Source organism: Falco peregrinus, chromosome 1 (genome assembly GCF_023634155.1).
Source record: "Falco peregrinus isolate bFalPer1 chromosome 1, bFalPer1.pri, whole genome shotgun sequence".
Taxonomy (NCBI): domain Eukaryota; kingdom Metazoa; phylum Chordata; class Aves; order Falconiformes; family Falconidae; genus Falco; species Falco peregrinus.
Window position 1 is genome coordinate 129764745 of NC_073721.1, and position 13760 is coordinate 129778504.

Genomic DNA, 13760 nt, shown 5'->3' on the forward strand with positions numbered 1-13760 from the left:
CGCGGACACCGGCCCGCTCCCTGTTGTGGCCCGCCCGGCGCCAGGGCAGCGCGCAGCTTTGGGCAGCGCACGGGCGTGCGCGGCCCCTTTAAGGGGCGGGTTCTCCCCTGGCCCCGCCCCTCCTCCCAGCGGGCGGGGCGCGCTGGGCGGGGAGCTGAAGACGGCGATGGGCAACAGCGGCCAATAGGGGCTCGCGGTGGGGGCGGGGCGTGGAGGCAGGCGGCCAATGGGCGGGCGACGGGGAGTCTCGAGGAGGTCGGGCGCGCGGGGCATGACGGCGCCGGGCAGCGCGGGGCCGCCGCGCAGGTAGGGGCGGCTGGGGGGCACCGGGGGGCCGGAGCCGGAGCCGGGCCACGGGGGCGGGGGGGGTCCGGAGGGGGGGGGGCCCGGGCCCAGGGGGCGGACGGGGCCGCGCCCCTGGTGCCGCCGGGGAGCCCGGTGTCAGACCCTGCCGGCCGGAGCGCTCTGAGGGGAGCGCGGGAGCGCCGGGCCCCCCCGCACCCGGCGCCTCGCTGAGGGAACGAGCCGGGCGGGGGCTCCCTGCGCTGCCCGGCCCGAGGCCGCCGGTTCTGCCTGCGGGGCGGCTCCGGGCGTGGGTGGAGGCTGGGGGCTGGCCCTGGGGGCTACTCCGGCCGCCTCGGCGGTGCTGGGCGGCGGCCGCGCTCTGTCGGCCCGCGGCTGCCCCGGTGGGGCCCGGTGCCGGGCTGGCTCCGGCGCACGGGGTTCCCGCAGCGGCGCCGGCTCGAAGCCGCATCCCGGCTGCGGGGCGCCGAGACCTGCCGGCCCTGAGGCTCTGGCGCTCGCCCCGGCCGTGGCCCGCCGGGGACAGGGGGACCGCCCCAGGCGCGGGGCCCGGGGACACGCGGCGCCGTCCCCGCCCCCCCTGACCTCCTGCCTCTCTCCTGACAGCGCCGCTCGGCACCGGCCGCTTCCCTCCAGCATCCCCGGCGGTGGCTCTGCTCCAGTAGCCGGCACACGGGACTGAAATGACCTTGAAAGCCGGGAACAAGGGCAGCTCGCCGGATCCCGCCCGGGCTCGCCTGGGCCGAGGCAGCCCGGCCGCAAGTGCCTCCCTCTGGCCCTGATCCTCGTGGGTTTTTCTGGGGGCGAAATCCCCGGCTCGCCCTCTCCTGCCTCCGCCACACGCTTCCCTCTTGCGCCGGCGGCGGGGAGGGGATCCAGCGAAAATCAAACGCCGCCGGAGGGGCTCATGCCAGACCGTTTCCAGGCTGGATCCCAGTGCTGCGTAAGGGAAGGGAGGTGCTGATCCGGGGGCAGGGAGAAGCACCGGGCTTCGCCTGGCAAAGCTGCAGCGCAGGAAGCAAGCAGGGAGCCTCGGGGAGGCGGTGCGGGCAGGGTGGGGGTGTGAGCCCCCGTACAGCGCCCAGGGGGTCGGCACCTCGCCAGCAATGTGTTCTCTTTGCCGGGAACTCCTGCGCCCGCCTGCTGTGCCTTGTTTTGGGGACTTAGTGCTCCAACTGTTCCTGTCCTGCTCGTAACTTGGGACACTTGGGACGGTGATTTTCCTGCAGGAGCAGCTTCCTGCTAAAAAAATTTCTCGAGAAGCGTGACAGTGTGAGCTGCTAGGAAGTGTTTTCCTTTGTATGCCAGAGCTGGAAGCAGCTCTTGGCAGGGAGACCTCCCTGTCAGCTGTGCCTGGAGTCCAACCTTATCTTATCCTGTGTTCCCGAACCCTGGATCTCTATCCCTGCTGCATCTGGGAGCCAGGATGGAGTGAGATCTGTAGAGCGGAGATGAGGGAGCTGCTGCAATGTCTCTACTGGGGCTAAGGATGCTCCTCACAGCCCCCAGATATGCCCTGGAGCAACTCGGTACCAGTGCTGTGTCCAGGGGCCTTCTGACCTGGGACTTGTCCTTGGCAGTGACCGTAAGAGGGAGAGAAAACTGGGACAGGACCATGCAGCACTTTCAAGTGCTTTCCAGCTTCTGGCCTTTTTTGTTTCAGGGGATTTCTGGGTTCAGTGACCTTAGGGGGGGGGGGTGTTTCTTGATGCCCTTGCCTCGAGCAGAGGGTGCCTCTCCCTGTCCCCTGCACGGGGTGCCCTTTCGTGTCAGCCCCGGTCAGGGCTAAATCCGCTCGCCTGGATTAAGCAGTGCGATTGCTTGGGGATTTAAGGGATGATGTGGGGGAAACCAGAGCAGACTGAGCTCCAGAGAGGGAGGCTGCAGAATGGGTTAGAGCCCCTTTTCCAGCACGGGGGCGGGGGGGGGGTGAAGGCTTCGGTGCTTCCACAATATGGGGCTCGGCTTCAGGGCAGCGTGGTATCACCTGGCAGAGGATGTTCATGATGCAGGGCTGCCCGTCCTGAAGGCATGGGGTGTCTGAGAATCAGGCAGGGGAAAAGCTTTTCCGTGTGATTCCAAGAGATGTTATTTTGATGTTATTTCAGTGCTTCTGGTCAGTAGAGTGTCCCTTCTCTTACAGACACATCGTTTGACCTGAGCCTCTCCCAAAGAAACCCCACACCCTCTGTGTGTTTGTCCCATTTCCACAATGCTCGGGCTTTGGGGCCATGTGGGAAGCTTGTTTACTTTGCAAGTGCCATGATGCAGGGATCCAGGAGCTGATTCCCAGCCTGGTCCTAACTGCATGGCACCAGTAACTTGTGTTTGGTTTTTCTGCAGCCCCACATATGTGCTGCATCTTGAGGGAGCATCTCCCATGCCTCCAGCTGGGATTCAGCCTGGCTCCATTGCATCGGGACAGTGTTTTGATTGGGCTGCCAAGGCTGTGGGGACACGGGGGCTCACGTGGCTTCAACTCTCAGGCTGTCTGGGCATGGCTGTTGGGGTGAAGCGCCCCTGTCCTGCCTCTCGTGGAGTTTGTGGGGCATATTTTAGATGGGTATTCCTTCATATGAGCCCCTTGGAGTGGTAGCAGGGTGCATGTAAGGAAATACAGGTGGCAAAAGAGCCCCTTTGTATGTAGGAAGCAGTTTGGTATGGCTTCTCTGCCTGGGCTTTGCTGCGCCACCATGGCATCATCCCTGTGGGCACTGGGATGAACTCCAGCTCTGCACTCATCCTGCCTGCTGCTGTCCTGCCTGTGCCCCACCTGCTCTGGCATCACCCCCTGCCTGTTGTAAGCTGAGCTCTTTTCCCTTGAATAATTTCCTCTCTGTAGGTCTGGTGGCTGTTTGCTGGCTCTGCCATTCTGCCGGAGCCCATGGATCACTGCTCTGGCCCCAGTCCCCTGGGATCGTGCTCCACTTTGGCGCTCGGTGCCAAGCGCTGCAGCATGGCTATCTCTGGTTGTGGTTTGCCAAGGGCGGAAGTGTCACCTTTCTAGCCCACCGGGTGATAACCTTCCCTGCGCAGCGCTAGGAGTGTGTTTACTTTACCTGTTGCGGTCGATAAGCACCTCTGATAAAATTCATGATAGTAAACAACAGGCTTTAACGAGAGGGGAGCAATTAAAGGAGAGAGGTGGTGCCCTCGGCAAGCTCTGCCCTGGGAAGATGGTGTTTTGCTGACCTGGAGGAGCAGACCCTGGTCCTCGCTGCCTGAAATCTCCATTACTCCAGGGAGTTTGCAGACCTGTGATTTTCCCATTCCAGTCTCCATCTCTTGAGGAGGAGAGGCTCTGCTTTGGAGGGTGTTATCAGAGGGAGTCGCTGTTCCTTGACCCACTCGGTTGCAAGCACCAGGGAGCTCCTGGCAAGAAATGCCTGGGTTTTTTTCTCCATGTGACTTGAGAAATCACAAAAATACTTTTGCTGTCCTTGAGCAGCAGAGATACTAACGTCTGTGTGCAGACTGGGATTGAAGAGAATGGATTTACGGCTCCAAAATGCATCTCTCCCCTCTTTCCTTCCCTGTGTGGGCTGACAGGCTTCTCCTTGCAGCACCAAGCCAATGCATGAAAGAGCAGCTCCCCTGAAGAGCCCTGAGCCCATGCATGGCCGTGAGAAACTGGAGGCATCCCACAAGGAAAAGAGTTTGGATTCCCTTGATGGCAGGTGAGGGGCAGTGTCCTGGGGGCTTCGGTTGAGTATTTGGTCTTTTTTTCCTCCTGTTGTGACCTCACACAGCATCTCTGCTACTTCTAAGCCCCCAAATGCAACCTGCCAGCGAGGGGTGGGCACAGTGGGTCCCTTCTTTGTTTTCCCCCTCAAATATTTGGTCTATAAAAGCAGGGAGGGGGGAGGGGTTTGGGGAAGGGAATGTTACTCCTATGGCTGAGGCTGTTGGGCGGATTTCCCTGTCTCTGTGGTTTTTCCATCTGCCTGTGTGATGAATGCCCCTGTGCGTGGCCAAAACAGAGTCCGTCCTCCTGCCCAGGCATGTTCCCAAATTCCCGTTTGTGCTTTCCTTGGGGAAGCTTTGACCTGGCCAAAGCTGCCCATTGCCAGCTCCTGACCTGTCCCAGGCTGCTGCTGGGGGCAGCTCTGGGCTCCTTCCTCTGGTGCTGGGCTGTGTTTTGGGTACGGGCACCCTGGTGCTGGTGTCTCCACCAGCTCGCCATCAGCCTGATGCCAGACAAAGATTAGCCTTTTGTAGCTGTTATTTAACCTCAGCAATGCCCAATGCTACAATAAATCACTGAGACATCTGAAACATGGCTTCCCAGGGTCTCTCTTTGGTCCTCTGCAGCTTGTGGTGTCTCTTTTTGCGGCATATGTGCTTTAGGGAACAGGCAAGAGACCTGGGGCTCTTCACTTACCTGATTATTATTTTTCCTTCCAGCCTCCGCCTGAACGAAGCACTGAAGGATGAAGACATCAAGAAGTGCCACCGGGAAGTGGTAAGTCTTTGGCTTTGTGAGCAAATGAGCTGGTTCATTGTAGCCTGACCCCGGCTGTTTACCACGGAGGAGCCTGCCTGGGGTCTCGGGTGTGGGCTGCGGGAGCTGGAGGCGAAGCCGCAGCAGCTCCTGTTGCAGGGCAGGGGCTCCTGCCTGCATTTTCAGGGGAGCCGATGACAGTTTGTGTGGCCTGTGATCTGCCTTGCAAACACTTTCAAGATTTTCCACCCAGAGCAAAGGACAAAGTGGAAATCTTGACTGCAAGCAGCTTGGTTCCTGTCTGTTGGAACCTTTTTGGTTATTCAGATTCTGCCCAAAGCAGAGATTTTCTGTCCATCTACAAATGAGATGCTCTGGAAGAGGAAGAAGTGGAGGGAGGAGGCATTTTGCCTTTCCCCATGAAGAAAATGGAGGAGAATAACATTTTGTTGATTATTTAGAGGCATCGGAGAGGGTTGTGGGGTTGGCAACAGGTTTGTGCTGTGGCCAAGGGGTGTTTCTTGGTGGTGGCTTGGAGGTGATGCCACAGTCCCCTCCATGTCCTTCCTTGTCCCCCTGAAACGGTCCCACCGGTGCCCCCACCATCCCGGTGTCTTGCCAGGGACTGTCTAAGCTGACCCCAGGTGATGCTGAGCCTTGATCCTCTTACGGCCCGGCTCATCTGGTGACAAGGTGTGCAGAGCAAAGATGACCTTGTCAGTGTGGGCAGGAGGGCTCTCCCTGTGGTGCTGCCTGCAAACCAGCCTTGCTGCCCCGGGGCCCTTTGAGCTGTGCTGGATCTCTCTGCATCCTGGCAAAGCATCTTGTCCCTTGGATTTTAGGGGGCAGCCATCTCTGCCACAGGGACAGCCGTGTCCCTGGGGAGCACCCTGAGGTCTGGGGCGCTGCCTCCTCCAGGGCAGGGGGCACAAGTCTGCCCATGCTGCCTTACAGGATTAATTGAGTGGATTTGCTGCAAAGTGTTGAACTGCTTCGGAGCCTTTAACTTATATACAGAATTATTTAAGGGTGAACCTGCCGAGCCTCCTGCCGCGGCTGCTGGCAGGCTTTGAAGAGGCACCGGGAATATAAATAGCTGGATGGCGCGGTGCGATGGGTGCAAAGCAAGTGTTGTCACTGTGCCCCGAATAAGGGAAGAGCTTGAGGAGGAGGAGAGAAACCGCTGGGCAAAATAAATTGCCCGTGGATGAGTCCAGGAGAAAACCAGCTCCTCTCAGGGGCTCAGTAGCCTCCTTGGATATTAGGGGAAATGTTTATCTGGGAGGATGGCACAGCGTTTGCTGGGTGCTGGGTCATCTGAACCTCCTCTAGCCCTGCGGGCCCGCCATCGCCAGCCCAGCGGGACCCCGCTGCGCCGGTCCCGGGTGCGGGGCGAGGGAGATTGTTTTGCTAGAGGGTGTTTTTTGGGTCTCCTTATCAGCAAGGTCACCAGATAACTTCTGCTCTGCTTCATTTTCAGGCTGCTAGCAAGTACAACTCCCAGTACCACAAGCTGTTCAAGGACATCCCGACGGAGGAGAGCGTGCTGAAAGGTGGGTGACATGGCAAGGGGTGGGCACAGGGGTGGCAGGATTTGGCACACAGTCTGCCATGTCCCTCTCTCTGCCTTGCAGTTTGTTCCTGCGCACTCCAGAGAGATATCCTCATCCAGGGAAGGCTTTACATCTCCCCTAACTGGCTCTGCTTCTACGCAAATCTTTTTGGGAAGGACATCAAGGTAACATGGAGGCCAGCTCACCCTAGTCCCATAGGGCTCATAGCTCAGGCTGTGCCACAGCTTATCCCCTCCCACACCCAAATACCACCAAAATCGCTGTCAAAAACTGCCAGTGTAAAGGGGAGTGCAGCTGTGCCCCCCACTCTGATCACCCGTGACATCTGCCTGGGGAAACCAAATACTGGTTTAGTTTAAAATTTCCTGATGCAAAACCTACAAGCCGCAGTGGCGTCTGAAGGAAGATCGAAGGTTTTTTGGGGGAAAGATTTGAATCTGTTGGCTTTTCTTCTTGATTTACAGTGTTTCCCTGTTAGTCTGGTGCATGACAGGGATCTTGCAGAGGAATTACTTCCTTTAAAACTGGGCTGAAGAACTGAATTATTTATTGTCAGCTGCTTTAAACAAATATCTGAAGGAAGTGCGGGGTTTCAGTGAATTTACCTTGCCATAAATTACATCCTGCCTTATTTTTAACCCTCCCCAGGCTTGCAGGGGGTTCTTGTAACAGGTCTTAGGGAAACCTGCTGGATGATGCTTTCCCCATGTCCTCACTGTTTTGATCAAGTAAAAACCACCTCCGAGCTGAGATTAACATAGGGAGGGGATGCCGTGACCTTTAATAAAAAACAAGCTGTCTCTGTGAAATGCCAAATCCCTGTGTCACTGCTCTGCTTGGAGCGTAGTTACAATGTGTGTTAAATCTACACCTTGTGAAAGAAACTCCCCAAGCTTGTGCCATGCCTGTCCCTGCCCCTCCCCGTGTCTTTTTGCCTTCCAGGTTGTGATCCCAGTGGTCTCCGTGCAGCTGATAAAAAAGCACAAGACTGCTCGGCTGCTGCCCAATGGCTTGGCCATCACCACCAATGCCAGCAGAAAGGTAAGGCCGGCACTTTGAGCATCGGTACCTGGCCTCGCTGCAACCCGGGGATGCCCTGGTCTGAGTTGGCTGTGACTTGAGAGCAGGGAACAAAGCAATTCCCATCTCCGGGTGAAAGCGTGGGCCACTTGGGAAGTGAGCACTGCTCTCCATGCTGGCAGCCAGCCAGGGCAAACACCACTGCTTTGCTTTTTGTTTCTGAATTTCACTTTGTTTCTGTGTGAAGCAAAGCTCAAGTGAAACTCGGCCGAGCCTGACAAATCCCTGCCAGGCTCAAATAAAACCTTGAGACTCCTTGAATGCAAGCAGGGGAAGGGTTTGGGCCAGTGTTCAACCTGAGCTGGTGGAAAACTTGGTTAAGGAGCTGAATTTCCAGCTTGAAAATCATGTTGGGTGTTGGTGGCCATAGTGAGCTGATGTAGTTCTGCTCGGAGTGTCCAAGTCCTCGCAGGCTCAGGTGCTGCTGGCAGCATTGTGCATTGCCTGTCCGCTGCTAGGGAGGGGATTATTCCTGCGGGATTTTGGGAAGGGGGTTATTCCTGCAGGATTTTAGCAGGGGGTGGCTCAAGGCAGGATTTGGGTTCAAGGCAATGTGGTTGCAAGGCTGCTTTGCACATCATCTGGGCTCTGCATCCGGCAAGGTGAGCGCTGCCCTGTGTCCCCTTGTGCTGATCCATGGGAATGTTTTCGGTCGCTCCCGGCCCCGTTTGCTGCTGCATCCCTTTGGGCTGAGCACGGGAGGCCCCATAGGAACAGCAGCTGAACGAAACTGGCCCCATAAAAAATCTGGTCCAGGTTTTAGCAGGCTGCAAAAATAACAGCAGGGAAACTCTGCAGGGAGATGCCTGTGTGGGGATGTGGCTCCTGAAGGAGGGGAGGTTCAAGGGCGGGATGTCTCTGCCTGTCCCCTGCCTGTGGAGAACCAGACTCTGGAGGGGAGGGAATCTCTCCTGGCAGCTTCTCTCTTTTCTCTTGCAGTACATCTTCGTATCCCTCATCTCCCGCGACAGTGTCTATGATGTCCTGAGGAGAGTCTGCACGCACCTGCAGGTACCCTCCACCCCACATCCGATGGCATTTCGATGGCCACAGGGCTCTGTGCTCGCCCCTTGGGCTGCATTTGGGTAGCAGAGGTCTTCACCACCTCCGAGGCTTCAGGCTGCTCATAAATCCCTCCCTGGTGCCCACCTGCTTCTTCCCAGCATCCTCACTCCACAGCAAAGGATGGGAAGAGGGGCAGGAGCCATGCCCTGGGCACATCCTGTCCCCATGAGCCACCGCTGACCTTTTCTGGGTCACAGATGAGATGACGGAGGGAGAGCCTGGAGTTTCTGCTCTCTCCCAGGGCGTGTATATGAATTATTTATAAGCTGGTAGTAATACTAGTTCTGCCACTCCGCACACATATGCTGCCTTTTCCCCAGATCTAAAGTTTTAAGGGGAGGAAAAATGGTACAAAGTAAAAAAAAATTGAATTAAAAAGTCTTAAGGGGGGAAGACATCCATCAGCCCTCGAGCTGAGAGGAGGATCACGGGGACTCTTCTCCCTGTCTTTGAAGCACGTGGGAAGCCGTGCTGGGGCCCTTTCCCGCCCAGAAGGGTGTCTGCTGGCTCTGCTGGGGCGGTGATTTGGGTGACTCAGCCTTGTTGCTGAACTGGGGAATTTATTCTTTGAAATGTGCTGGGCTCTGCCCAGATATTGTCCCAAGGGTTTATCCCGTCCGCTGGGAGCCGAGGCCAGCGCAGGAGTCCTTGGCTCAGCCATGGCCCTGTAGGGTTTTTAGTGATGGGAAGCAGCAATGCGGTGCCCTGTCCCCTGCCGGCTGCTCTTCTTCATCCCCTGCATCCCTGTGCTTGCAAGTTTTAAGCAGCTGCTCTACACAGATTCGCTGGAAAAGTCAAAATTCAATTTTCTGGCACAGGTTGAAGCAGAGAGGGGTGGCACCCTGGCACCCATTTCTTTCTCCTCTCTAGGTTTCGAGTAAGAAGAGCTTGAGTTTGAAGGAGCTGACAGAGGAGCCTGACGCCGTGTCACTGGTGAGGGTCAGGGCAGCTCTTGGGGAGGGAAGGACCCCCCTGAGCTCATGCTGTGGGCAGGAGAGCATCTGCCTGGCCCCTTGGTGGGTCTAATGCCTTTGCAGCATGCTGAGGTTCAGCTGGCAGCCACTGGCAGGGTGCAGGGTTGGTCCTCTCCCCTCGCTGCCGGCAAAGGTTGTGCCTTTGTAGCTCGTCCTCCAGGATGTTCATACCCGGACTTGGCAGAAATGGACGGGTCAGGATGACTTCAACAACGTGTGGCTGAGCACAAGCCGATGACTTGGCCAGTTGGTCTTGGTGGGTCCATTTATCAATGGAAAAAGCTTCAGAGCGATGTGTAAAATGCCGCCGCTCCACTCCTGCCAGCTGATGCTGTTCACAGCTGTCAACACTGGTAACAGGCTGGAAATGTGGTTGAAATGTCCAGAAACCTGTGGGATGGCTCGTAGCTGGAAGGCTGGAGAGGGAAAAGCCTTCTGAACCGCAGCATGACCAAGAGAGCATGAGGGGATGCATCCTGCTGCTTTCGGAGTGCGGCAGGGCTCGGCTCTGCCCACGGCAGCTGTGTCCCTGGCTGGCAGGATCGAAGCTGCTGGTGCTGTGGCTGTGCTGGGCTGTACAGGGACACTGAGCAGGGTGTCCTCCTTGGGCTGGTGGCCCTGTGCATCAGGCTGGGTGCAGGAGGTGGCAATTGGGGTGGCCTGTGTGGGCCAGTGGTCCTGTACACTGGACCAGGAGGTGACAGGTGGGGTGGCATCCCAGGGGTTGAAGGTGCTTTTCAAGGGCCAAGTCAGGAGTGATTGGGGCTGGCAGCATCTCCGGGTGCTGCCAGGGAATGGAGCCCTTCAGCAGCTCCAGCCCCAGGGACTTTCCATCAGGGAAACCCCACTGGATTCAATGCCTTTCCAGGGCATGCTGGGATGGGGATGCTGAGCCATGGGGTGGGCAAGGGGCTCTCGGAGGATGACAGGTGACCGTGCTGAGTTTCAAGGGGTAGAGGAAGCAGCGATCGGTATTTGGGGCGGGTGTGGGGTGCACGGGCAGCTCCTTCCTGTGGCAGCAGGAACCTGTGTGCCCACGGGGCCATTGTGGAGGACCAGCTCCCCCTTAGGATGATACTTCGGATGTGCTGGTGCTTGGTGGAGATGCTGTAAGGTTTGAGTCTGGATCTGGCCCCGCTGTGTCCATGGCACTGCTGGTTTCATGGGAGAAACCGCTGTTTGGTGGCACAGCTCACCCAGGGCTGTTCCCGCAGGAGGTGATCGTCCCCGAGGGCAAGTGGAGGAAGGTGTCACCCGCCTCACTGTCACTGTCACTGCCGGACACTGACTACCAGTGCATCCATCGGACCTCTGTCAGCAGCCTGAGTGCCAAGGAGAGCTCCTTCACCTCTGAGGAGCCCCTGGTTTCGGGTAAGGACTGTGTCTGACCTGGGGACACGGGTTTGTGCCCTGCCCTGCACACGGTGCTGGGCTTAAACCCCCATAAATACATGTTCATCCATCTTTTGCTCTCCTGGCAGGGACTTCTGCGTTGCAGATGAGCAGGGTAGAGTCTGGGAGTCAGTGGTGGGGTCCTGGGATGGGGTGGGGTCTCCTGGCTGTGGGGTCTGAGCATTCAGCGAGTGCCTGTAAGGCCATGCGGGCAGTGTCGGCCCATGAGGGAGGAATATTTGATGCTTGAAGGCTCCCGGTTGCCAGAAGAGCAGGAGCATCTGTCCAGCGCCACTGTGCTGCTGACCCTGGGCTTGCATTTCAGAAAGTGCAATAAACACTGAGGAGGAGCTGGAGGTGGAGCAGAGCTGCGTGGCGGAGCTGAGACCCTCTGACTACCAGCTCCTGAAGATCTTCATTGTGCTGTAAGTGTGCCAAGGGCAGCCCTGGTGTGGGGAGGGTGGGGGTTGTGCTAGGAGCGTCCATCTCAGCCACAGGCTTTGAGCACTTGTGCTTGTTCCTCTGCTCCCAGCATCTGCCTCCTGGTCGTGTCCTCCTCATACCTGGCATTTCGTATCTTCCGTCTGGAGCAGCAGCTCTGCTCTCTGAACCGGGACTACCTCTCCCGTGGGCACAGGAGGTGAGGGACCCTTGGGGACACTTTGGTGCAGGTGTGTCACACTGTGAGTGGAGGACCTGAGGGATGTGGTGCAAAGAGCAACGGCTGTGCTCTGTGACATGTCCCAGGGATGCTTTGTCCCTTATTCTGTGGCTGCTGTTGGGATGGCTGATGGCAGACCCCGAAGTGCCATCCCCATGCAATAGATGATCTTGTCAGCTGCTGGTTTGAGTGACTGGAGAAAGCTCTTCTGTCCCGAGGCTTTCAGCCCTTGGGAAGAGGTTTCCTTGTGGGTTTGGGGCTGGTTCTCCAGTTGCAGGAAGCACCAGGGCATCTTAGTGGAGCTGGGCTGTGCCCTGGGGCTAACGTGTCCGTGGTGGGTGTCAGCAAGGGATGGACAGGAGTGGGTTCCCTTGGGTTGGGGACATCAGGGCATCTCCCTCCTTGTGCCCACAGGGCCTGGGCGCCAGGCTGGGACACAGTGCCTCTGCAGCTGCTCGCCCCGTCTCACCCCGCTCTTTGCCTGCAGGTGACCATGGCCCGCAGTGCTGGCTGAGGACGGATGCTGAGATGCTGGCGCCCTGTGTACAGATCCCAGTGCTGCGTCCTCCTGGCTGTGGCTGTTGCACGTGGCCTGGCTTTGCCTTGGCCGGTAAAATGGGACCAAGTATCTTCTCTCTTCCTACTGGCACCCGCTCCCGGTGAAACTGCCCTGCCAGCTCACGGCCACCGGTGCCAACTCCCTGTCCCACTGGAAACCTGTTTTCTCCCCGTGATGCTTCTGTGCCGTAGCACCGGATGATGGCTCAGGGCTGCCGAGTGGTTGGACCTCCCTTTAGGACTTGCTGCTAAAACGGGAGCTGGTTTTTATTCCAGGCTTGGGTTTTTCTTGTTAAAAGATGACCTTAGGCTTACTGGGACCCCCCAAAAATGGGGATGAGCTGCTGCTGCTGCTCTGAGTGAGGCCCAGGCAGCAGCTCTGGGCTGAGCCTACCTGTTCGTCCCATTGTCAGTACCCCCAGGGCTGTCACTGGAGGAATGGCCCCAGCCCCGGGGGTCTGCGGTGACACGGAGAAAGGGTCCACCAGCCCTGTGGAGCATCTTCTGTCTCAGCAGCCAAGGGTGGGGGCACAGTCCAGGGCCCCCACAGCTCTGCCGGGCTCCACAGCGGCCCGCAGCCCTTCCCTCCTGGAGCACTGGGCCATCTCTGGGTGTGCGTGTGTGTGAGTGTCCCCTGCAAAGCACTTTAGGGTCCTCCAGGCCAGGCGTCCTCGCTGGGGACTGCACCTGGCAATGGTGCTGGACCAAGGCTTCGTTAGCCCTGCTTGCCTCATTAAGACATCCCGTAAGGAGCCCGCGCCTGGCACCGGTGAACATCCTGGCTCCCAGCATGTCTGTGCCCTTGCTTGTGTGAACCTCGTCACCATGCAGAGCTGAGTGCTGCAGGATTTGTCCTGCAGCTTGCCCTGGGAGCATGCTGTGGTGGCAGGTGATACCTGTGTGGTTTCCTTTGATTTTTCTTTCCTATTTTTTGGGAACGACAAGTGCTGATGGGGCCAAATCCCCGAGTGCTGGGGAAGAGCTCCCTGCTCGCTCCAGGCTCGGAAGGGCTTTTAAATGAAAATAAACCCAGGATTTTCTAGCACATCGCTGTCTGTTGCTGCCATCCTTGCAGCGGTGCCAGGCTGTGAGCCCTGCAACTGGGTACCCCAGAATGTGCACTGCCCTGGTGCCCCTTTGCTGGCCAGGGGCACATGACCTGGCATGGGGACGCGGGGCATATCCTTGTCCTCCCTTAGGGCCAGGGCTGGTGGGCCTGGGGCTGTTCTGCCCCCGGTGTCACAGCCAGTAGGGCAGGCTGGAGGGATGCTGTGTGCTCCAGTGCTGCTGGGATGCTGGTGGGCGCTCAGCATCATTTATCTACAGCAGGGAATGTCACCCTGCGTGTCTCCCAGGCCATGCCGGGGGGGATACCAGGCTGGGCATGCAGCCCTGGCTGGGGCAGGGGGACCGGGGTGGCTTCTGAGGGGACACCCAGGGCCGGGGATGCTCCGGGCGCGGGGGCTGGGAAGCGTCGCTAGGTGGCAGCAGAGACTGCAGGATGCGGCGCCGAGGCTGGGGGCCGGGCCACTGGGTGCCTGGTGAGGGTGCAGAGCTGCAGCCCCGTCCTGCTGGGGTGGACAGGGTGAGCCGCCCTCCTCCTCCTCCTCCTCCTCCTCCTCCTCCTCCTTCCTGAGCATCTGCAACCCAAATCCCGCCGCCAGCCTGGCCTATGCAGCAAAATGCATGAAAATGGCTCAACTTGAAAGCCA

General features: G+C 58.4%; 1 protein-coding gene across 8 annotated transcripts; it reads left to right on the plus strand.

The window, feature by feature from the left end:
- The first annotated feature begins 228 nt into the window (after positions 1-228).
- On the plus strand, positions 229-13093 carry GRAMD2A (GRAM domain containing 2A). Of its 8 annotated transcripts, XM_055818902.1 has the most exons (13): positions 229-306; positions 910-1246; positions 3853-3980; positions 4708-4765; positions 6225-6297; positions 6379-6482; positions 7261-7359; positions 8338-8409; positions 9334-9396; positions 10652-10808; positions 11155-11254; positions 11362-11469; positions 11978-13093. In XM_055818902.1, exons 2-13 carry the CDS (start codon positions 1211-1213, stop codon positions 11979-11981), a joined length of 1002 nt encoding a protein of 333 aa, XP_055674877.1. In that variant the 5' UTR covers positions 229-306; positions 910-1210; the 3' UTR covers positions 11982-13093. The 8 variants fall into 8 exon arrangements, with proteins under 8 accessions (XP_055674877.1, XP_055674887.1, XP_055674892.1 ...); XM_055818912.1 differs by lacking the exon at positions 910-1246 and having other exon boundaries at positions 271-306; positions 3867-3980; XM_027780068.2 differs by lacking the exon at positions 229-306 and having other exon boundaries at positions 401-1246; positions 3146-3980.
- Positions 13094-13760: the final 667 nt, after the last annotated feature.